Source organism: Gouania willdenowi, chromosome 10 (genome assembly GCF_900634775.1).
Source record: "Gouania willdenowi chromosome 10, fGouWil2.1, whole genome shotgun sequence".
Taxonomy (NCBI): Eukaryota; Metazoa; Chordata; class Actinopteri; order Blenniiformes; family Gobiesocidae; genus Gouania; species Gouania willdenowi.
Window position 1 is genome coordinate 28,528,032 of NC_041053.1, and position 25,269 is coordinate 28,553,300.

General features: G+C 37.7%; 1 protein-coding gene across 5 annotated transcripts; it reads right to left on the minus strand.

Annotated features, from left to right (window-relative positions):
• Positions 1 to 796: 796 nt before the first annotated feature.
• On the minus strand, positions 797 to 24,941 carry snx25 (sorting nexin 25). Of its 5 annotated transcripts, none has more exons than XM_028460194.1 (22): positions 24,907 to 24,941; positions 22,431 to 23,116; positions 20,112 to 20,196; positions 18,406 to 18,622; positions 17,308 to 17,480; positions 16,444 to 16,630; positions 16,029 to 16,099; positions 15,719 to 15,909; positions 15,496 to 15,627; positions 14,395 to 14,544; positions 14,160 to 14,285; positions 13,889 to 14,056; positions 8,763 to 8,894; positions 7,316 to 7,447; positions 6,896 to 7,009; positions 6,174 to 6,251; positions 5,983 to 6,066; positions 5,772 to 5,886; positions 5,615 to 5,681; positions 5,057 to 5,238; positions 4,231 to 4,331; positions 797 to 4,141 (listed from the first exon to the last, which is right to left on the minus strand). In XM_028460194.1, the coding sequence occupies exons 2-22, from the start codon at positions 22,911 to 22,913 to the stop codon at positions 4,076 to 4,078; spliced, it is 3,054 nt and encodes a 1,017-aa protein (XP_028315995.1). In that variant the 5' UTR covers positions 22,914 to 23,116; positions 24,907 to 24,941; the 3' UTR covers positions 797 to 4,075. The 5 variants fall into 5 exon arrangements, with proteins under 5 accessions (XP_028315995.1, XP_028315996.1, XP_028315997.1 ...); XM_028460195.1 differs by lacking the exon at positions 24,907 to 24,941 and adding an exon at positions 24,853 to 24,895; XM_028460196.1 differs by lacking the exon at positions 24,907 to 24,941 and adding an exon at positions 23,561 to 23,710 and having other exon boundaries at positions 13,889 to 14,053.
• Positions 24,942 to 25,269: the final 328 nt, after the last annotated feature.

Below are 25,269 nucleotides of genomic sequence, written 5' to 3' on the forward strand. Positions count from 1 at the left end.
GAAACTTTTTTTTAATTTATGATTAAGCATTACACTTAATTTTTTAATTGTCTTTTCCAGTTTGTTTATCTGAAGTGTATATGTTCAGCTTTTTTATTCTTATTTTGTGAATGTGTGTAAACATGACAAAAGTATAATGTACGGGTGCTGGACATATAATTAGAATGTCATGAAAAAGTTTATTTATTTCAGTATTTCAGAGTGAAACTTTGCAAACCAAGAGCAAATAAACTATACTTGCTGATAAACTGCATTGACTGCCACTTCTAATTTTAAGGTGCATATTAATAGAAGACGGTTAGGCTGACTTTGATTATAAGCTTGTGTTCCTGAGAGAATCTTTATCTGCAGATGCATTGCATAGATTAGTTTCCAAAAATTCCCCTAATAAGGCATCAGTTTTCACTGATTTTATACCCATTTTTTGGATTTGTAGTTCCTTTTCTGTCTGGATTTACACCGAACAATCTCACTATTTCAAATAATTGCCCAACAGTTTAGATATAGATATGAATGAGTACACCAATTCAAGTTTGCATAAATATAGGGAGAGAAAAAAACTGAAGTAAGGAGATGGTAACTATCAGGAAATTAGAATAGCCTACACATATGCCCATCACTATCAATAGTGATGGTAAAAATGGTTACAGCCTTATTCCAAATTGGATTGAATTATTCCCTTTCCTCAATAATTCTACACAAAACACCCCATAAAATATAATGTTTGTTTTGTTTTATAGATTTTTAAAAGTTCCCAGATGCATTGCACATTGAAAAAAAATACAAGTACGGCATATACATTTTTGTTAGCATTTTATTGCTTATATAAACACCTTCTAAAACAATTTTTGGTAAAAATAAATTCTATCAATAACAATTATAAATAAAATCATCACCATTACTTGTACATGACGTTATATTGCACAATTATAAGCCTTAAACAATAATCACAGAACACTTGCATTGTTGCTCAGGTTGTGTGTGTGTAGGGGAATGTTCTGTTGGCCTTTGGAGAGTAACGAAATCCAAAGTGTTTTGCATTTTGTTTTATTCTCCAGGATCAGAAAGTTTAACAGTTCAAGAAGTTATATTTGAACGTAACAAAGTTAACTATAGAACTGCCATTATTCACAGCAGAGCAACAGGTGTTTTGGTGCAGATCGGACATCAGTGCTACTAGAAAAGATAAGGAAAAAAAAGAAAAGATTTTGGTCATACAATGTCAGAAATACATTTGTTCCTTTGGGAATAGGGACTTTCAGGTCCAAAAGTGTTGGATGGAGGAAGAGAGCATAGTAAGTAAGACTTCTTTCTGCACAGACGGGCAAGTAAGAATCTGTACCGTAACTACCTCAGAGGCCTCACGTACAAAGGCTTGCGTAAAAAATGGTGTGAAATAAGCGTCCATCTCAATCCAGAGACAGGCGTACGCTCATAAAAATGTAGATGTATGAATCTGTGCAAACGACTGGATCCACGCACCTATCCTTTGAACATCCGAATCAGCTTGAATATGAGCGCACATGTGCCCCCTCCAAGTCCATGACCCCATGTAAATCATAGTGAAATTACTATTTGACCAACAGCAACATGTGCAGAGGATTCAACAGTGAAGATATTTGAATTAATATAGATACGTACACGTATGTGTCTACATTATGGTAATTCAAGTACGAAACAAACTTTTAAAGGTTTGCTTAATTGTTGACTGAAAAACCTGTGGCTGGATGGATTATGCAGATAAACATTTGTAACTCACAACAAATGTATAAATGATACAGGTCAACATCAGCTCACAAGTTTATGTGTGAATGTATTGTCTTAATTGGTTAGTGTGCCTAATAAATCCTTAGAATTTAAAGCATCAGTCGATGTAGAAACGTACTGTACATATGCCACTGCACATTTCCACGCTCACTCCAGTTTTGATACATCCAGATTTTGCTGTACGTACCTTTTGTATATGAGGCCTCTGGCCCCTTCAGTCCAGTCTTAGCATTTCAGTCACACAACTGCTCTCGATCAGAGATTTAAACCACAAAGGCCGCTGTAGGAAAGCCCATATAGCACATCTCTGGTATGAGTTTTTGTTCTAGGTGTTAACAGAGAGTTCAAAATTACGTGATGTCCCAGAACACCAATGTCACACCTTTTATGTTCAGTGGATTTATTAAGTTTCAGTTAACGCCTGTCTATCTCTATTCATTGAGATTAATGAACCCCTTTGTAGTGAAATCTACATAATGTATGTGTGATTGAAAAATAGATCACACACATCCAAACTATAACGATTTAAACATACGGGCGGACTCTCGTAAAACAGAGTCCACGAGGAGTTAGCCAGGCCAATTAAATGCAAAGCTCAGATTTTACGACTGCGTGGACTTCTCCTCATAGTTGGTGTCACACAAAACACTGCTCCCCATTGCATCAACCCACATTAAATGTAACACCAACCTCCATTACCGTAGTTGCCTTTATCATGTTTTTTCTGGTGTAATGAGTCCCACCTTTAACGGAGTTCAGACCGGACCACGAACCTAGACTAGGACCATGCAAGGCCGCCGGACACTTTCTAAATACCATCATTGTCCAGCGCATTCTGCTGTGAAAAACCGACACTGACATTGTTCAGGAGCAGACCAAGACGCAACCAGAACAGGATCCCTATGCAGAGTTGACCCTCGTCGGAGGTGAGGAATCGAAGAAACCGACAAAATGCAATCACAACAACCAAGTCGAAAATGAATGGCACTATGTTTCTAAACCTTCATAGCAGTTTACGCCCTTTGAAGCAATAAGTCATAAAAAAAAGCCAGAAAATTTCACACATGATGTGATGCTATTAGTGAGCCCTTTGTAATGCACACCAGGTCACCTGAGGTTTTAAGACTCAAACTAGAAGCTTTGCTGGATCTCAAACAGAAACTGATCCTTGGTGACAAACCGGTGATTTACACTAACCCTAGCCTAACAAGCCTGGCCTCAAGTCAGCCTGGCCCGAGAAGAAACAGATTAGGTCACGGTGCCACGGGAAAGCAACAGGAGCGCTGGACCCGAGGTCCCCCGGAAAGAGCATGCCGCCGGAACCAGAGCAGATCTTGTTTCCTTCACAACACAAAAGGGCAGTCTCATACGGTACGACCTCAATCTGCCACCAAGCTGAGTCGGATTGCCAGAAGCAAAGGGCAGAGCACGATTCCCCGTCCACCACGTCATAAGGAGGCGGTGAAAGGACGGATGGCGTGCGATCCAGACTCCTTATGGTGCGGCTCAAGCATTATATGTAGTACAAGCAGACAGAAGCCATGCTGCGTATGCACCTCTTCCATCAGCATTCATCCCTTTTCTAAGAGGGCAACTCCAAGACCCCCCCCCATTGTTAAAAAAAAAAGTTTGTGTGCCTACTTGGTGCCAAAAAAAAAAACAAATCAGTGTGCCTCTGTATATATCCAAGCCCATTTTATTGAGTATGGAATTGTGTCAGTGATCGTCAAAAAAAAAAAAGTAGACTAATAATAATTGTGCCCACCAATGCTTTTTACACGCCTTCCCAAAGACCGAGGTAAATAGATACTTTAAATTAAAAAAAAAAAAAAAAAAACACATCTGTATTTCACCCGGCTGGTGGAACTGAGGAGAGATGAACACTAGCTTGGAGGAGAGACTGGCAGACGAGCTACAAAAGTACTGACACCTTTAAAACTGTCTCAGGAGTACAAGGACTACAGAGAAGCGCTAAAGATTGTGGGAAATGTAGTACTTTAATGGAAACTACTACGCAGCGGGTATGTAAGCTCTGAGGAGAGCAGACAGTCCGCAGAGTCTGTTGTGCGCGGAGTCCACCCGAGTATGTCTGAGCCTTAAACCAACACCCTTCTCTGTGCTGAGCAATGGTAGTCATGATGACGACCTGCATATGCTTTTCTCAGATTCTGCTGTTCTCGTCCCTGCTAGAGAGACAATTATTTTCCTCCTGACTTGGCTGTTTGTTAATCAACGGCTTTCAAAATGCCCTAAGGATGATGAACCAGCAGAGCCTTGAAAGAGTTTCTTCTCAATCACTTTGTGATTTTCAGATGTTGTCCACCTCAGACTTCAGCTCAGGACACACTTCCTTCAGTAACATTTCCATTAATACCTAACAAAGACAATGAAAACGAATAAACTGTTAATATACAAAGTGCTTAGAATAAAGATACACGTCAGAGGTATTAGAAGTTTACTTACATAAAGAAGATGTTTGTTGGCGCTGGCCTCCTGCAGGGCGTTAAAGATTTTGATGATCCCATAGCGTGCATTCTGTAGGCCCACTAGATTTGCGAGTGCATCTGAATGAACATGAAAAACGAACATTTATCATTGCTTAATTTGGTGCTTTGGTTATTATGAATTCATCTATGCAGCGACAACACAGCAGAGGGAAAGATCAAGCTCAAAACCCCTAATGCACATGTGTCAAACTCAAGGCCCGAGGGCCAAATCTGGCCCTTTGGAGCATCCAATTCGGTCCACAGGAGAAAGTGAAAAATGACAAAACATTAATGAGAAAACATGAATTATTGTGTAAATGAAACTCAACAATATTTGCAGGGGCTCACAGTTTTCCCGGTGCTTATATATATATATATGTATATATGATAACAGTCATTCATAATGTTAAACTGTAAAGTAAAAGAAATATCAAAAACTCAAAATTTTTACAAAATCTTTCAATTTTCCTCAAATGATTACATAACATTTTCCTTAATCAAATAGAAATTGGTAACAAATCTAGGAAATTTAAAGTAAATATCCTGTTGGGACTGATATCTGTCACTTTTGCTTGGATATTGTCGGTTTCTTACCCATTTTGTATTTTATGTACACGTATAAGTGCAAACTAGGGCACAATAATGTTGAAATTACTCGATTCTGTGGCCCTCTGGAGATCAAACTGCTCCGTATTTGGCCCCTGAACTAAAATGAGTTTGACACCCCAGCCCTAAAGAGGGATCATGGTCAGTGAAGTGTGAAGGCACCATTAATGTGTGATTTTATTTGTTTGAGTTACTACCTGGGATATTGTCAAGAAGTTTCTGCTGAGCTCGCTCCTTTGTCTCCGAGCGTTCAGAATCAGTTCGGACCTTCACGTGTGGTGCGAGCTTCCCGTTTGGCCAGAAAGTGTCCCTGAACACACCGATGTAAATCACCAACATCTGCCCACAGAAGATCCAGCTCACGGTGTCACGGATCTGCCTAAAATAAAGCACATAGTGGATGTCCTGTTCAGGTTCTGATCTCAGAATTAACCAATGGAACAAAACACAAATAGGAAAAGGAACTGCAGACCAGATTTCAGGCATTTATATTTAATTAAAAAAAAAAGTTACCTGTGATATCACAGAGTTGATTCAACAAATAAAAACTGTCACCTTGCCTCCTATGCTGTTAATTGTGTGATGAGCAAGCAAAAACACATACTGTAAGTGCGTTTTGTTGATGGAGCAACACAATCAATCGAATATTGTGTTTCCATTTTAAGCTTTTGTGAACAACTGACAATTTGTTTTTAAAACAAGGTCATCCTCTGTTAAAGCACAGATAATTACAAAAGCAAGCAGATTAGACTTACTTGTTAATGGTGCGTCCAAATGTCACCTGGACTAGTGCAATTAGTGTCTTCCTCACCCACTTGAACACTGAAGAGCAATAACAAGAGTAAATAGTTAGGAATGTAGTCTGCAGTTGTTTAACTATTTTCTCATTTTGCATTTGGAACAACATCTCACTTCCTCTGAGTTCAAATATCTCTGCTATGAGCATGAAGAATGGCTCAGCCAAAGGATCCCTCCTCACTTCTGGTTCGTCACCGTCTGAAAGGTCACTATCGTCATCCCCGTCCTCCTGCAAATAGAAGTTACAAAAATGTGCACCCAAAGCAAATGAGGATGAATAAGAACTCTGAATTTAGTTTGTGTGGCTGCATTTCAAACCTCATACCTCAGTATGGGAGAAGAAATCTCCAGGGAACCTTTCCAGGAAGGAAGCCAGAGAGAAAGAGGATTTCTTCTGAATGGACATGACCTTCATTCATTAAACAAAACATGAACAGAGAAACAACCCAGGTTATTTTCACAACAATGAAAATGAAAGATTATTATTTCTAACAGGACTCTAGAAAGCAGGGTTACCTTGAGGTGCTCTGGAGACGGGCTAAGGAACGCATAGAGAGCCTCGGACTGGCAGAGCCGCTCATCTGCGAGCAGATGCTACAGCACACACACACATGCACACAATTGAAAACATGATCAACTATAAAGAAGAATATTCCAGAATTCACTGCAAGTTAGTGAGCAGACCTAATTCAACTACTATTGAAGTTTAATATTTTGAGAAAAGAAATAAAGAGCATAAATGCTTACAATGAGTAAATACTAATAAAAAATGATGTAGGCTATCAATACATGGGTTGTTTTAGTAAAAAAAAATTTAATGGTACAAAAAACTGTAAAGATTCATCTGTCATTTAAAGGGAAACATTTGACAAGTTTGAATCATTTCTCTCACATAGGTATATTTAATCATTTTATTTCTTAATTAAAGAAAATATATACAAATATATATTTAGCATAAAATAAAAAGTACAAAAGAAATAAAAGATGTACTGCTAAGGAAATGATGCCAATATTGGTATAATTTCTCCTTTTTTATAAAATGGATATACAAAATGAATATTGGAAAAATGTTTTTACTGCCTCATGCAATCAATGAACATAAAATCTATTTCAGAATGGCATAAACTAACATGGTAAATAAAACTCTACCTCAACAAAGTGGTTAAAAGTTGAACAAACCTTCAAAATTTCAAAAACTGCATTGTGTTTAAAAGTGAAGAATTCAGGTGTAGTGTTACCTGTAGAAAGGCGTTGAGCTGCACTTTGCTCTTTTCTAAGAACTTCTGGTCAATAGATTTGAAAGGAAGTTTACTAGGTGATGGTAACTGGAGTTTCTTCAAGGATGGAAAACACTGCAAATGAAAGAAAAACCATCAGAAAGGTTTTTTCAGTTCAAAGGTTTATTAAACTCTGTAAGAATACAGAAAGAATGCTGATACAAATATATCAAGTAAAGAACTTCCCTAACTTCAAATATCAATTATGAAATTAGGATATATTTGTGTTGTGTGTAGTAATAGTAGTAGTATTAGTAGTTCAAACTGCTTCTCTAACACAATGCTGAGTCTGTTTTTCAGCAGTGAAATTGTTGAAGTATCATTTTTACTGCTGCATAGCTCAAAACAAATGTTAAAAAATGTGATTTGCTGTTGGCATACCTCAATCAGTTTGCGGTGCAACATTTGGAACTCTGTGAGTTTTCTTTGAACACTCCAGCGACTGTCCTCCCCTTCTACCAGGCTGACACACACACTGTAAATAGCTACAGTCTCACCCCCCTCCTCAGTGGCCTGAAAACAAAACAAAACATGTGAACCAAGTTATTCATCTTACTGACTCCATTCTGTGATCGCCATATGTCTGCTGATGTAACTGACCCTGAGCATGGAAGCATTTTAGAACGTGTTCTATGGAGTTATATTTGCGTCTTTATTTTTCAATTAAAAAAAAACAAAAAAAACAACCTATAATCAAAAAAAAAGTTTACTTCAATCACAAATTGAAAAAAATATATACAAAAAGCCAACAAAAGTATCATTATTATTATTACCTCTGGCAAGCGCGAAGCAGTAAGGTTATGTTTTACCCTGCGTTTGTCTCTCTGTCCGTCAATGTGTCAGCAAGATACAGAAAAGTTATTAACGGAGTTGGATGAAATTTTCAGGAAAATTGATAATTTGGGAAATGGAACAGGTGATTCAATTTTGGGGATGTTCTGGCTACCAAAAGAAATATATGTATATCTATACCAGAGCGTGCTTGGCTGAGGTCTGCACTCTCCAAGTGCATTTCTAGTTATTATTATTATTAATGACCGGTGAAAGCAACATATCTGGAATATGACTGCTTATCATTTAAGCTACATAATATGGAGGTAGATTTGTGTCTTTATTATTCAATTTAAAAAATTAAAAAAACATTTTATTCAAAAAAGTTTACTTCAAACAAAAAAATTACTAAAAGTCAACAAAATATTGTTTTATTATTATCATGGAGGTAGATTTGTGTTTTTATTATTCAATTAAAAAAATAAAATAAATAAAACTAGGCAAGACCTCTATTTGCAAGGTGAATACGTATTTGGCAATTGAAAATTGAAAATATTGGCAAAAATGACAACCTGTATCTGGATTTTTTGACAAGTTTGTTCTGTTTCCTAATTAAATTGAAAGTAATAATGCAAGAAAAACTGAAGATTGACCTTGACCAAAAAGGTTAACTTCAATCAAAGAAATAGTGTTCAAATGCAATAACCTTTTTCCTTTGATTTGAAAACATTTATTTTTGATTGAAAATGTTTTTTTTTTTTTTTAAATTGAAGAATAAAGACAAATCTACCTCCGTATTATTTAACTGTAAAAATGCATATTAAATGTGTAGAGTTTCATGATCTGTGCTGTACAAGTGCTGTGCCAGATTATAAATGTATATAAACGCACTGTTTCTGTGCTGCATCCGTGCTCACACACACTCTTGATAATGTCGGGGAAACTGTGTAGTGCAACGTGGCGATGGTAAGATCACATAAGGGTCATCATTAATGGATCCTTTGTTGAGCACAGAGAGCTGCACTGGTGTTATTGCTCTAAAATGATGGATTATTACCTCAGCAGCTGTAATGGTGGCCTTCCAGTGGCCAAGGTTCTCACACCATCGGTCAGTCCTGGTGATGTGCTGCTGGAGCTCACTGTGCTCCTTCTCCATGGCTCCAATTTCTTCTTTCAGTTTGCTAATGATCTACACATCGACACAAAAAGCACATTAGTTAAATGATAAATAAATCAAAAATAATGACAGAAATAAACAGAAAGTGGTTGAGTATTGTGCTTTAAAACTAAGCTGACAGTCATAAACTTCACCAAAACGCTACGTGCGTGCTTTCCCCCCTGGTGGACTAAATAAAGAAGATACAAATATTATCAGTGATATTATCTGCTCTTACAATAGTGTAAGTAATTAGGAATGAGGAAAATCTATTTTTACCCTCCCCAAGTGTGGAATGTACCTGAATATTTATTCAGGTACATTATAGAGTAGAGCCCGACCGATTAATCCGGATGATTTTAGCCATCACCAAATAATCAACATAGGTCAGTATTATGTAATAATATGTAACTGATGTATTAACTTTTTTGCTGAGTGGACACTGTCGCTCTGTGCTGTGCTATTTTCATTATTTGAATTGGTAGTGATTGCTACAAAAATGACAAAACTGGGAGAAGTACACTAGTTTATTGCTTACAGTTACATTTTGCCTATTTTGATATATATCCATGTTGTTCGTTTGTGATTTGAACAACTTTAATTTTGGGATATTTTTGTTTTACATTGTATTCTGGAAATACAGTTTGCACTCATTAAAGTTCCTCATTTTAATTTAGTAGTGTTTTGCTTATTTGTTGGAAATCATATTTTAGGAATTATAATAATTTGCATTCATGTACAGTATATAGAATAAAATAGAATACACCTTTATTGATCTCCAGTGGGGAAATTCACATTTGCAGCAGCACGATATAAGAGCTGATTAAGAACAAAAATAAATAAATCAAATGTAAAAGTAAATAAATAAATAAATGTATATCAATGTTTCTATTTCACTTATCACCTATCGACCAATATATTGCTTATCAGAAAATACATTGATATTAGGGTTTGTTTTTTGCTTTTCAAGAAATTAAAAAATAAAAATAAAATTTTGTATCAGCCCCAAAATCTTATATCAGTCAGGCTCAAATATATGTCAAACAGATTATGGTTAGCTCCATGTTTTAATAACTAGTATATATCAATCAATCAATCTTTATTTGTATAGCGCCAAATCATAACCAATGGTATCTCAAGGCACTTTACAGTAGAGCAGTCTTAAGGACGGACTCTTCATTTTATGGATACACACATATGCATATATACGTATATACACATACATATGTATCCCACACCCAACATTAATTCATCATGGCGGCAAGGAAAACCTTCTGTTAAGCAGCAGGAACCTTGTGTGGATCCCATTCCTATGATGAACAGCCATCCACGTTATGCTGTGTTGGGTGTGTGCAGAGAAAAGGGTGGAGACAGAGCCGCTGAGTCTCTGTAACTCCACACTGAGGATCCCACGGACCTGCAAGAAAAAAGCCAGAAGGAGTACAGGAGCAAACACACAAGGGAAGAAGCAGACATAGAGGGAGTGTTTGAAAGAGGAATGTGACCCTCTCCGGTCCCTCTCTAACCTAAATGACCTCTCTCTTAACGCCCTCTCCAACCTCTCTCCAACCGAGCATGCCAGACCATCCAGGCCCTAATGTCCTTTAGACAGGCCTCAAGTTTAGATAGCTGATTTGTCTCACCTGGCTTCATTGATACATACAGTTGGGTATCATCAGCATAGCAGTGGAAGTTAACAGAGTATTTTCTCATAACATTACCAAGGGGGATCATATAGATACAGAAGAGGATTGGACCTAGCACAGAGCCCTGAGGAACCCTGTAGCTTACTTTAGTGTACACAGAAGACTTATTATTCACGTGTACAAACTGGTACCTATCAGATAGGTAGGACTTAAACTAGTTTAGGGCAGTCCCTGTGATTCCAAGTAATTTCTCTAATCTCTCTAGTAGAATATAGTGATCTATAGTGTCAAAAGCTGCACTAAGATCTAATAAAACCAGCACTGAGAGTCGTCCTTCATCTGAAGCCCAGAGTAGATCATTAGTTACTTTAACTAAAGCAGTCTCTGTGCTGTGTTGAGCTCTAAAACCTGACTGGAAGTCCTCGAACAGGCTGTTGTTTTGAAGAAATTCACAGAGCTGAGCTGCCACAACTTTCTCAAGAATCTTTGAAATAAAAGGAAGATTAGATATAGGCCTGTAGTTTGCTAAAGTGCTGGAATCAAGAGTAGGTTTTTTGAGAAGGGGTTTGATTACAGCTACTTTAAAGGACTGTGGCACGTAGCCTATTGATAGGGATATATTTATTGTCTCCAACAAAGATGGGCAGACTAGGGGAATAACTTCTTTAAACAGCTTAGTTGGGATCGGATCTGAAAGGCAGGTCAATGGTTTGGAGGATGAAATAATAGAGTTAAGTTCCTGAAGTCCTATATGTGTGAAACAGTTTAGGTTAGGCCTATTTACATTTAATGGTACAGCAGGCCCAGGTGAAGGCAGGGAGTGGCTAATTTTATCTCTAATCTTGTGAATTTTATCGTTAAAAAATGTCATAAAGTCCTCACAGCTGAGGGCTAGAGGAATCATGGGCTCAATAGAGCTCTGACTTTGTGTTAGCCTGGCTACAGTATTGAAAAGGTACCTCGGATTATTTTTATTTTCTTCAATTAGTGAGGAATAGTATGTAGATCGACTATGTCGTAAGGCTGTCATGTATTTACTATGGCTTTCTTGCCAAAGTATTCGTGACTCCTCTGTTTTATTGGAGCGCCACATTCTCTCTAATTTACGGGTTGTTTGTTTGAGTGTGTGAGTTTCAGAGCTAAACCACGGAGCTTTCCTCTGACGTTTAATAGTTTTTTCCCTCAATGGGGCAATTGAGTCCAAGGTGGATTTTAGTAGACTAGCAGAGCTATCGACAAGCAGATCCAGTTGAGAGGGGTTATAATTAATGTTATAGTTATTTATTGGATGGTGCACTGAGTGTAAGGCAGCAGGAATGGCCTCTTTAAATTTAGCCACAGCACTGTTGGACAGATTTCTACTCGTAACTATTTTATTGCACAGTGCGAGATCCTCTAGGATAATGTTAAAAGATATTAAAAAGTGATCTGATAGCAGAGGATTTTCAGGGTAGACTTTAAGTTCATTAATATCAAGGCCATATGTTAGAACAAGATCAAGAGTATGATTTAAACGATGAGTAGCTTCATTAATAGTTTGAAAAAAGCCAACTGAGTCTATTAGGGACATAAAGGCTGAGCTCAGGCTATCACTATCTTTGTCCACATGGATATTAAAATCTCCTACTATCAGTATTTTATCAGAACTGAGGACTAAGTTTGATATAAACTCAGAGAATTCTGATAGAAATTCAGAATAAGGGCCTGGAGGACGGTAAATTATCGCAAATAAGACTGGCTGGCAGGTTTTTGATTTGATATGAGATAAATTTAGAACCAGGCTTTCAAAGGAAGTGTAATTGGCCTTTGGTTTAGGATAGATTAGGAGAGAGGAATGATAAATAGCTGCTACACCACCTCCACGGCCTATGTCTCGTGGCATATGAGTATTTAAATGACTGGGAGGAGTGGCTTCATTTAAACTAACATATTCATCTTGATACAGCCATGTTTCAGTTAAACAGAATAAATCAAAGTTATTTTCTGAGATAAGGTCATTTACTAGTAGAGATTTGGATCTCAGTGATCTAATATTTAATAGAGCACATCTAATGCTTTTATGTTTTGGTGTTTCTAGATTTGAGATTTTAATTTTTTTCAGATTTTTACAATTGATAGCTCTTTTATTTGATTTTATGTTAAAATCATTGTGAAATATGGGTCGGGGGACAGACACCGTCTCTATAAAATAATATTCATCACCATCACAACAGTTGTCATGGCGATGAACACAGCTATCATAATAGCAATGGGAGGGAAACTGTCCTAAGGCAAGCGCAGAGGGGCGTGGAGGACTCCCCCTCTGTAACATGGTCTCATTCATGAGATGTCATAAATGTGCCATGTTTTCTGATAGTAGAGATGCTCCCTCCAAAGTAGGATGGATTCCATCTCTTCCTATCAGGTTCGGTTTTCCCCAGAAGGATCTCCAATTATCAATGAAGCCCACCTCGTTTTCTGGACACCACCTCGATAGCCAGCGGTTAAATGATGACATGCGGCTATACATGTCATCACTGGTCAGATTTGGTAAGGGACCAGAGAAAATTACGGAGTCCGACATTGTTTTAGCATAAGCACAAACTGATTCAATGTTCACTTTGGTTGCTTCCGACTGGCGACGTCGGGAGTCATTAGTGCCGACATGGAGGACTATCCTATCAAACTTACGATTACTCTTTGCCAGCAACTTTAGATTTGATTCTATGTCGCCCGCTCTGGCCCCTGGGATGCACCTCACAATGCCCGCTGACTTCGCTAGCTTCACGTTTCTCACTATGGAGTCGCCAATTATCAGAGTTTGTTCCCCGGTGAGTGTGTTGTCCTCACGGAGGGGGGAGAACCTGTTTGAGACGTGAACATGGTGGTGTCCCGAGCGGCTTTTTGACCTTCGACTATGCTTACCACAGATGCACAGTAACCCACTCATTGCTGGCCGGGGGGGAGGCTAAGCTAGCGCTAGCACGGTCCGCACCGGCTAGGTCCTGCTTGCTAGCTTCGGTTTTGGTATCAGGGGTGCGGAACCGCTTCTCCAGATTGTTGATCCTCGCCTCCATATCTAACAGTACGCTACACTTTATGCAACTACCATTGTCCCTAAAGGAGGACGAGGAGTAACTAAACATCTGACACACCGGGCAGGAGAGCGGAGGAGAGGAGAGAGAAGCCATAGGTGCTAAATTTAAGCTAAGCTAAGCTAAGGACAAAAGGAAGTTTAAAGGAGATTGTACTGCCTATAAGAGGCGAGATTGCTTTTTACTTAACCTTCGTACGTTTAACTGTACGGTAAATATATATATATATTATACAATAGCTACAGGCCTCACGAATAATTTTGTGAGAATGTAACTTCTGCTTTTAGCGTCACCTGAATCCAGTTACCTTTTTATCTGGTTTAGGAGCATTTTGGATGGAGCTCAGGGCCTGCTGCTTGTATTCCAGCTTGTCGAACAGTTGGCGCAGCTTTGTAGCAGCGTAGCTGGCTTGCTCAGTGATTCCTTTGCTCCCCTCGTCACACACGTCCTCCCCGGGGTCAAGACCTGGACACTGCTACCACAGGTAAACAATTATTAAATATATTTGACTGCATGTGTAAATAGAAATGATTAAGAGATTTCCAGTTGCGTGGCGTAAATAGGTTTCTATTTCTGACCTCTTCCTCTTTCTCCTCCGTGTTACTTTGTGATTGGCTGTGATGCTCATCTCGTAGGATCAGTTTCTCATAAAGGTCAGAAACCAGAAAGGAAGGGTAGTAACGTTCTCTCATCGTCTCAGCGACCTGGAGGAAAAGAAATGGAGAGGAGGAAGACTCGTCGTGAACCTTTTCACTATTTCCAAGTTGAACTGATGAATATCTTTCGCCATCTCCAGCCGAAAACCCGATTTACCTGCTGTTGTAGTCTCACAAACACTTCTGTTCCTTTGTTCCCCACCAGACTCTCCTGGATCTCCTTGAGGAGAAGCTTCTCCCCTGAAATCTCTTTGCTCTCCTTAAAAAACTTCTGGTAAATTTCTCCAACAATCTGGGGAACTTCATTCTGCAACAGACGTTTACCAAATACGCGTTCAACATGTGTTTTCTGACACACTGCTTAGTGTTTGTCTCTAACGTTCAACAAACAGTATAAATAATTAGCTCAAGTGTTATTTTGTGGGCAACACAAGTTACAGTTATTTAAATAAGATGCTTTAAGCCAGTGGTTCTCAATCTTTTCAGCCCGCGACTCCCAAAATAAAGGTGCCAGAGACCGGGGACTTGAACATTGAAGAACAGTCATGCGGGGGGAATAAAGGGGAGAGCTTTTTGGGGCCCATCTATAAAATCATTGTTCTATGAATATATCTATCACATTTGTTCATTTATCTGAATAATATCCATTGTTATCCAGGAAGTTTATTATTTTTTGCACAATAGCATATAGTCATTTTAAAGATGCAAATCCTTGTTTTAATCAGAAATAAAATGGCTTCCAAGTGACCAAAATGGTAGAAAAGGTGGTGAAATGGGACTTTAAAAACCACAGAAATTAAAAGTTGCAAATTCGAGTGGGAAAAAAAAGACAGAAAAAGTGGTAAAAATGGTTCAAAGTGTCAATATAATCTTAAAAGTGGCAGAAATGGGGGAATTTAAAAAGTAGGCGCAAGTAGTTTAGGTTCAAAGTGCCAATAATGGGTCAACATATGCGACAATAGGTGGGAAAAGTGGTGGAAATGGGTTTATAGGTGAGGGAAAATGTCTTGAAAGTGGAAGAATGTACAGAAATTGGAGTGATGTAGCAAAAAGTGATGAAAATATGGCAAGTTTGGCGTAGTTGCAGAAAAAGAGTAAAAAAAAAAAAGCCACAATGGGCTCAAATTGTTCAAAAAATATTCCTAGTTTCTTGAAGACATCTGGTGAAACCCCTCCCAGTGTCTTCAGACCAAGGTTGAGAACCCCTACTTTAAGCAACCAGTTGGACCAGAAGATCAGCAACGTGTGCCCTGTTTACCTTGTTGGCAGTTTTCAGTGTTTCCACCAGCTCCCAGAAGCTGATCAGAGAGCTCTTATCCACCCTGTCCATGTAAATTCTGAAATAGTCTCTGTGTCTCACATTACACAGGATGTCATGAAACTGAAGGATCTATAGATTTAAACAAGGCAAGTTGGGGAATAAATAAATATTGTTTGGAGAGCACTTGTGTTACATTCCAGCAATGAGATATGAGTCTCACCCTCTGACTCTGTGGCTCATCGCTGTCATCTCCTCCTCCATCCTCATTGTTTTCATAGTTTGGTCCACCAAGCAGCCTGATCCGTTTTTCGCATTGTTTCTTAGCTACGGTCAGCTGATTGATATATCGCTTCATATCTCTGGCTCTCAGCAGGTCTGCCTTCATTGCTGCAGACTCTTTACCTTTTTTCTCTAAGGGATTGAAAGAACGTAGATTCAAAATCAAAGGAAAAGTTCTCATTAGAAAAACACCGTATCGCCAAACTGGTGAGCATATTAGCATTGGTGTCTAGCTGCACCCCAATGTTTACCTTTCTGCTTCTTGAGCTGAGGCAGGCTGCTGATGGTAGTGGCATGTATAATCTCTACCACTATTTGATACCTAAACAGAGATTAAAAAGTTAAGATGAAATCAAATTAATTGTCAGCTAATCCATTCAAATAGTTAGAAATTACAACAAAAAAGTCAATACATATCATAGTACACAAGTAGGACATTTGGGTAAACATATAGCATGTCCACCTCGGACACAAACTGTTTCAATCTCGGCCCTTCTTTAGATCTGTTTTGCACTCTCAGTCTGTTCCAATAGAAATCACTCAGCAGCAAACTCATTACTGGTTTACGCTGTGTGGGTAACACTAATGGATGATGATTGACACATCAAGTACCATTGCACAGCCTAATTTAAAGGCAAGATGCTGTGTGCGATTCTGCCGACGTGCCTGAGTTGTTTGAGGAAATTGACATCAGTGGAAGTTGATATCAGCTTGATGAAGTCTTCATAGGAGGCAGTGTAGGTGTAGGCCTTCTTCTGCTGCTCAGCCTGCTGCTCTCTCTGTTCCAGCTGAGCCAGCAGCATCCTGTTGATGGAGTCTGGATCACTGAGCTCCTCCACCAAAGGCTTCAGGACTAAAAATGGAATTAAAATAATAATACACCCATGTATGTACATTATAAGTTGGACTGTGTAGTTAAATGAAAGAATGAATGATTAAAAAGCTTATGCAGTCATGGATGAAAGTATTGGTACCCCTAGAATGTTTCAAGAAATGACACCTTTTTACCCAGAAATAGTTCCAATTACAAATATTTCTTTTCATATATATATATATATATATATACACACGTGTTTATTTCCTTTATGTGGATTGAAAAAACACAAAAAAGCAGAAGAAAAAAGCCCAAATTTACATAATTTTATACAAAATTTTAAAAAAAATGGACCTGTTGACCTGTTACTTGCCAAAGGTGAGTTTAAATGAGCATCACATGCTTGAAATAAAATGATTTATCCATAGTTTTAAAAGAGTGCCAACTATTTTGTCTGGTCCGTTTTTCTTTAATTTTGTGTAAAATTATGCAAATTTTGGATTTTTTTCTTCTACTTTTTTGTGTTTTTTTCAATGCACATAAAATAATAAATAAGCATGTGTATACCAAAACATTTGCGATTGCAACTATTTCTGGGAGAAATGGTGTAATTTATGAAAAAGTTCCAGGGCTGCCAATACATGACTGTATGAGTTAGCTCATTTTATGTCAGATAAAAATATAAATGGTTCAACAAAGTAATTCTAAAAATATACCTTTAGTAGTGATAACTTCAGTGAGGCAGCATCGTAGTGTGTACGACTTGGCATCTTTTTGAGGCAGCAGACACAGCAGCAATATTCTGGCTACACAGCGGAGAAAGGCCAGCTCAGCTTCCGGACTGACTAAACACGGGTGGAGAGGAAATGGCCGGGTGCCCTCGTCTGGTCTGAATACAAAAAAAAAAGGGAATAAAAACATAACTTACCATGGAGACAGAAAGAGAAACTGACAAGGCCATTTTTCTCTCTAACAGCTAGCTGTCAAATCCAATTCAGAGGGAGGCAGTTTCCCTGATGTAGCCAAACATCGTGTTTATTCACACTTCAGCTGAGGCACATTTTGCTGCGTTGTTTTTTTTTTTTTCAAACATGACTGAACAAGACACGCAGTAGCTACATTGTTCCTAAAGATAAGAGGCAGCTTTTTGTGAGCTAGGCCTGGCGTGAAAAGAAAAATACAAGTGATGTGTCGTGTGTGTGTGTGATGAGCATAAAGATTACAAATATCTTTAAAAAATGTCTGTTTTTTGGAACTATGAGTCTAACAACTTGGATTTCTCAATGTGTATGGCTCAGGTGGTAGAGGGGTCGTCTTCTGATCGAGAGGTTGAGTGTTCGATCCCAGTCTAAACCCATCTTTTTTTTTTTTTTCTTTTTTTTTTTTTTGTCTAAACCCATCTATGCGTTGAAGTGTCCTTGGGCAAGACACCGAAGCCTGGTCGACGAGTGAACTTTGCATGGCAGCTCAGTGTGATCGTGAATGGGTGAATGAACTGATATTGTAAAGCGCTTTGATATTACCTCAGTGTGGATAAAGCGCTATATAAATCAAGTCCATTAACCATTTTACCATTAGACTTTAGTGAGTTAAAAAATATCAAGATTTATATTCTATATCGTCATTGTTTTGAGAAAAAATCTCGAGATATGAGTTTTGGTATATCGCCTAGCTCTACTAACAACTCAAATGTGAAGCTGACGACCACAGACTCCCATTATTTTACGTTTTTTTTTACACAACTTCTGCAGCTCTGCTTCAGCTTTAAAATTGCTAAAAAGGTAAAAAATAAAAAAACACGTGTGTCATCTTACCTGGCAGATGCAGCCTTGAGGTCAGTGAAGTGTGTCAACAGAATCCGAATGCTGTCGTTACACACCAGGTTGACCATGTCGATGTTAGCAAGCCTAGACCGTAGCTGCCCGATCATCTGCCACCAGTCATCTGACAGCATGGAGTACAGCTGGCCCTTTTCACGACTTAGAGAAACGTACCAGGACAGGATGTAGTCTCTGTAGGCGTAGTCGAACACTGGGGAGAAACCAACAGACGAAGTGGTCTTCAGTTTTTGTCTGAACGTGAGCTGCTGTAAAGAAATCTAAGTTGCACCAACGTTGCTGAAATCCACACAGCCCTCCCTCGCTGACTTAAAGGACAAAGACATCAGTGTTAACCCCATCATTCCAAGAAGGATTACATTAACCACAAGTACTTGCGTTACTGTAATTGAGTTGCTTTTAGGGGTTGTTACGCTCCAAGTGCTAAAAAAAAAAAATACCTGGATAGCAACAAACACTCAACTGAAGCCAAGAATTTTGTTTGTTACATTTCTACACCCAACCATTACTGAGTAAATTATTATTTTTTTGTTTTAAAATTATCAACCGACATTGTGAAACTACAAAAAAATTTAACGCCCGGACAACAATCAAATGCAACACATCATAGCCGACCAACTAGATTAAACTCAAGACTATTTTAAAAAATAGTCGTACATTTTGACAAACCATTTATTTTATAAAGATGCCTTTGTGGAAAATAAATTAAGTTCCAATTGTGCAAGATTTGGTCTTTTCCTTCTGAAATTTAGACATGAGATGTTTACTGTATGCAAGTGAACCTTGCGTGGCAAGATTTATTACCAAAAATAAACATGAGGGGTGAAAGTAACTTTTACTTTGAGTACTATTAAATTGAGCTATTTTTTACTTGTACTTGAGTATTTTATGTATGACTCCCTTGTACTTGAGAATGATGTCAATGAAGTAACAGTACTTCTACTTGAGGAGCATAAATCAGTACTCTTCACACCTCTGGTAAATGACACCAAATCATAAAATTATATTCACTATTCCGCACATTGAGCTGTTATTTAAATACCAGGTCATGGTGAATGAACAACAACTTAGTAAAGAATGGAGTTAAACTGTGCTTAAAGTGTCTGAAGAGTTCATGGACAAAATAACAGCGTGTTTCCCCTCAAACAGCCTCCATCAGTGGCACAGCAATGTAGTGAGTAAAAGAAGGCTATCTAAGAGCTTTAGACCATCCTGACCCAACCACTGAATGAAAACACAAATGTTACCATGAGCAAATATACACCCACAGTGAAACATTTAGAGCCATGATCTTTCACTTGGCAGTCGAACGCATGGTTCTAGTGCGTGTGTGCTTGCTTTTAATTGGTGTAGTGACTGGGAGGGAACCGTGACAGGACATGATGACTGAGAGCCAAACTCCCTTAGGCAGCACTATTTCCAATAACACAAGTTTCAATAGTAGCACAGTCTGTTCATGAAGCTCTATTTTGCCCAGACTAAGAAAGATCTGCACACAGTTGATGAGGTTTTTATACGATAATCTACTTCTTTAAATAAAGTACAGTTTGTATGTCTACTTCAATTTATTCAGTAAAATAACAAATTAAACAATAATGAGGCACGATAAATGCTAGTCATTTTTTAACAGCTTCAATTGATGGACCATCACGTGACTATGAAAAAATAAACGCCATTATTACCTTCCTTCAGGGCTTTATCCACATTGTGCGACACCACCACCCTCCTGAGTTGGCTTGGATCCTGAGCTGACACCAAAAAACGGCCCTGGAAAACAGAAAAGATCAAATCAATTGATTACCTTCATGTTAAAAAAAGACACATAGGATTCAGTGCGCCAATAAACATCAATGAATAAAAAACCTTGCAGACAGGGGCAGATGCATTGGTCATTATCACATGCAGTGTTTATTATGTAATGAAAATATATTAATATTGTCAGTGACAATGCAAATGTATAAACATGAGTCCAATGAATCTGATATCTGCCTGTCTACTGTTTAACTGATAGATTTACATCAAGCCAATTTACTGAGATCATATTTCGACTAGTATGTACAGTATAACACCTTTGGTTCTATTTGTAAAAATAAAAGAGCCATATATTATCCTCATGGTTGGATATTTGTGAAATTACAAGCATGGATTTATAATTTTAAACAGATCCACAAAAATTTGGCCTTGAATGCCATTTAATTTACTCAAAAGAAGCTAAGCCAAAATGTGTAGAGGATAGATGTAGCCTAGAAGCTCTAGGAATTTTATTTTGATATTTAACTGGCAAAAAAATAAAGCATTTAGAGATAATCCTAAAGTCATTTCCCTTTAAATAAGTTCACGTCTGACAAAAAGAGGATCTATTTTGTATTCATCTTTGATGGCAAACCAACAGCACAATTTGAACCTGTTTTTTCTGTTTTGATCATTAATAGAGTGTCTACTCTACCATGACTAAGTTAAAAGGATATAAATGTGAATAACCAGTCACTGATATGCTCAAGCAGTTGGCACTTGTGATGAAACAGAGATTCCTTCTGAAAGTAAATCTGCTTTTTATTTACTGCCCTAATCTATTAATCTATAGTAAACACATGTAGATGATACAATTCCAATATTTCAGTGTGATTGGCATGCCACCAATTGAAATTTGTCCGTTTTTATTTAAGCCATCTGGTTCTAGAAAAGTGTCGTATCTCAGCACTATTGAACACTATAAACCTTTAGGACTTGTTTATTCTTCATTCAATTGAAATGAGCTAAATATATTTATTCAGATGCTGCCCCTCAGCTGCATGCAGACAGTGCATTCTCTTTTAAATACTAGAACTGTAAAACCTTCCACTGTAGTTAAACAAAAACATGACTTGACGTGTAAATAACTTTTCTGAAAAACCTGTCTTTCTGCTCCCTACTCATCTCATGTGATTGAATCTTAGATGAATTATGCAACTTCCTTCATGCTTCTTCTTACTAAGCATTATAGATACACATGTCAGCTGAACAACAGAGCTGTATACAAAAAGAGTGAGTTTAACTTTATACAAAATGCCCATTAAGTAGCCAGTGGATGCGAGCCATATTAAATGAACAGAGAGCTGCCAGAGAAGTATAGAAATACTGAAAAAGTAGATTAAAAAAAAAATAAATGGGAAAAAGTAAACATGCACAAGTTTGCAATGGACTGGTGACCAGACCAGGGTGTTAAAATTAAGCTTGTAAGTTCTACTAACTTAATACATTGACACTAGTAAGGTAGTGTCAATTAGGGCTGGGCAATACAGTATATCTAGATTCAAGATATATTGAGTATTCTAATTTGGCGATAAGGAAAATTACTAGCGATGTCCCGATACAACTTTTTCACTTCCGATACGATACCAATATTGCAGCCTTGAGTATTGCTCGACACCAATATCGAACCGATACAATATCAGCACGAATCATACACACATTTATTACTTATTTTGTAGTATGGAATGTTAGAAAAGGCTTGATTAAGTGATGTTACTCAAACAGAAAACAATAGTCAGCAACAGTAGGTATGAGGAAATTTTTACCAAGTTATTATTAACCAATTGGTTACATAAATTTTAACTTTTAACATAATATCTACAGTATTCTACAATCTAATAAATATAATATATATCGGAGATTTTAGATGTAGTCCAATACAATCAGATATTTGTTTTCTGGCTGATATCGGACCGATATCCGATATCAATATTGGCTCGGGACACCCCTAAAAATTACATTTATATGTTGATATATATGATATATATGATAATGATATATATGACAACATTTATATGTTGATATATATATCATATCATATCATATCATATCATATATATATATATATATATATATATATATATATATATATATATATATATATATATATATATATATATATATGTATTGATAGATGGATGGAAAGTTTAAATAACAGAGTTGTTTGCACTGTACACCAGTAATAAGAGAGAAAAGGTCCATCATCTTACCATGAGCTTGTTGAAGAACTCCGGCTGATCCGCTGACTGACTCTTGTTTCTGTTAAAGGAGCTGACTTTCAGAGGACTCTTCCTGACCAGCAAAGCAAAACTGCCAGCCAAGAAGCAAAGCAGGGCGAATGAAATGTAGATGAAGATCTTCAAGAAGAAGGAGGTGAGGGTGAAGCCTCCCCAGACCAGCTGGAACACCACTGCTGCTACCACACCCAGGAAAAACGCCTGGACGAACCGTGATGAGGAGTCACTGAAGTTGTAGGAAGGGTCGGAGGTGGTAGACATGGACTCCTCTTCTCCTTCCTGCGGGCTGCTGGTGCTGGTAGACGGGCATGCTCCCACCCCACCATCCATAAATGTGTTACTCCTTGTCAGACTGACATCTCCGTCTGTGAGTCTGTAACCAGAATTCCAGCGAGGGCCGTGCTGAGCGTACTCATGTGTGCCCTCCACTACAACACTGTCTGCGAACAGAGACATCCCAGCTCTGACATCTCCTCACCGAACCAGAACCAGAACCACACACTGCTAGGTTTTCCACGGTCCAAGCATCGGTCCGTCCGGCACCAGCACACACGAAGCCCGGCGAGTTTAGTCATCCACAATACAGCAGGGAAGTAGACTCAGCAGACTTATAGAGAGGAAGTGGTTGATGGGATGGACCGATCAGCATCCACCGTCACCTTGGAGACAGACAGGTGGAAGGTCAGCTAAGTGACTGTGGCTAACCAACACAGCTAACTAGCGGCTAACGTGGAAAGCACAGCTAGTTTACCTCTAACACAGATAAATGACACAACCAAACACAGACAAATACAAAAAATATCTCACAAATAACCCAAAACCCAGTCCTTAGGTATTCTATTGATGCTATTCGGACTGTTAGCAAACCAGGCTGCTGCTGCTAACTAATCATCAACAAACAAGCGTCAGCTGCTCCCTTTACTTACTATTATGACAATGCAAATGTGTCCGACGAGGCTAACATTGCTACTTTTCACCATCTAAAACAGACACATAATCCAATGTAATGATGATTTAAAAGTGGCATAAATGCAATGAGACGGATATGTCGCTGACAGACATGGCGTTTTTTCCAAAACAAAGATTTAGCACTATTAGCTCACCTCTACAATGATAGAATGCTTCTCAGGGATTTTCCTTAGGCCTCATTTATGTTCAGCGTTAAATACGGACACGAACAGCGCCTTTCGTCAGTAATTTAGCGTTGCTTTGGTATTTCCTCACGTATTGAAAAAGCTTAGATACAGACTAAATACAGCAGTACCACTGGTAACCGTAGGGGGCAGTGTTTGTTAAGATGTGAGAAAGAAGAAAAACAAAAACACAAAGTGGAACTTTCTATAGAAGGTTTAGACAAAAAGTGGTATACATTACCTATGTTAAAAACATGATTAAATATTCGTCTTCATAAGGTTGGTTATAATAATATATTCAATAGTCAACATGTTTTTATTCTCTGTCGGAGCTGTTGTTACTGAAACCACTAACTGTGAGCGCCCCCCAGTGGTTAGAGGTGGGAATGACCGTCTTGGTGTCTTTCTTTCTTTCTTTCTTTCTTTCTTTCTTTCTTTCTTTCTTTCTTTCTTTCTTTCTTTCTTTCTTTCTTTCTTTCAATATCAAAACTAAAGATCCCTTTGACCATGTTTATGATTCCAAATTACTTTCACAATTAAATAATTTTAAACAATTAATGTAATGTTTCTAAACCAAATTAACCTGAGGTTCAGAAGGTGAATAAATGAATTAATTCTGCAGCTAAGGTAAATAACAAAAGAGGACAGGAAATTCTTGTCATTTCTAATTGTTCAGGATGTTGCTCACGGTGAAGAGAAATAATAATTTCAATCACCTTCATTTAAATTGACCAAACACCAAAACACTCCAATGTTGTGAGAATACATGGAAAGTTTAACTGAATCAAAAGCTGTATTTTAAGTCAAAAAAAAAAAAAAAAAACAAGTAATGTGTATACTTTAAATTTGTGTGTGTTTTTTCAATAGGTGTGTCCAGTAGATGCCTTTTAGTTGTTATTTTCCTTTGTAGAAATGCAAACATCTGCCCTACTTTATGGTTATTACTGGAACATCTTAAAAACAATGACAGACATAGCAAAACACAATATATCCCAGTTTTTAAACGTAAACATTAAATAACCAAATCAAATTGTGTGACTGATCCTGGGTGAATCCTTGCTCTCTCCAGTAACACAAACTAGTTCAAGTCGAACTTTCATTAAAGTCACTAGTTCACTAGTGTATGCGGTTGTATGTTTATTTAGTGAAGGCTGAAATGCTGAAATGATCCAAATCGCTTTACAGAAACTTATCTACATATGATCATCACTGAATATGTAAATACATTTATAATATCATAAAAACAAGCAGAATTTACTAACTTTATTCAGGAATATCACTTGACAATAAAGTTTACAATATTACAAGAAACTCACTTTGATATCAACCGTTTCTCACGCTTTGTTCTGAGGATATTCACTCAGCTTTGATCTTTAGCGTTACCATGACTTCATTATTATTAGCTATGTCATACAATCTTTTTACCTGTGGAACTTACGTCATTGGGCGGTGTTGTTAAATATGAATAAATTAAGACAAGACGGTGTTTGAGTGAAATAACTAACTAATTAATTAATTATAATAAAGACAACAAAACCCTCTTAATGCGTATAGGTATGTTTGACACATTTAATGCATAATTGCTTCAAGAATACGGAAAAATGTGTTTTACATGGTAAACACAGCTTTCAGTTCACTAAACATAAGAGCAGTGGATTTTGGAGACAAACTATCATTAA

Coding starts and splice junctions, on each gene's coding strand:
- snx25 (XM_028460194.1), bottom strand. CDS start 22,913: ATGTCTCTGTTCGCAGACAGTGTTGTAGTGGAGGGCACACATGAGTAC. Junction 20,197..22,430: donor AGTTCTTCAACAAGCTCATG/GTAAGATGATGG, acceptor TCTGTTTTCCAG/GGCCGTTTTTTGGTGTCAGC. Junction 5,682..5,771: donor GATATTTGAACTCAGAGGAA/GTGAGATGTTGT, acceptor ATTGCTCTTCAG/TGTTCAAGTGGGTGAGGAAG.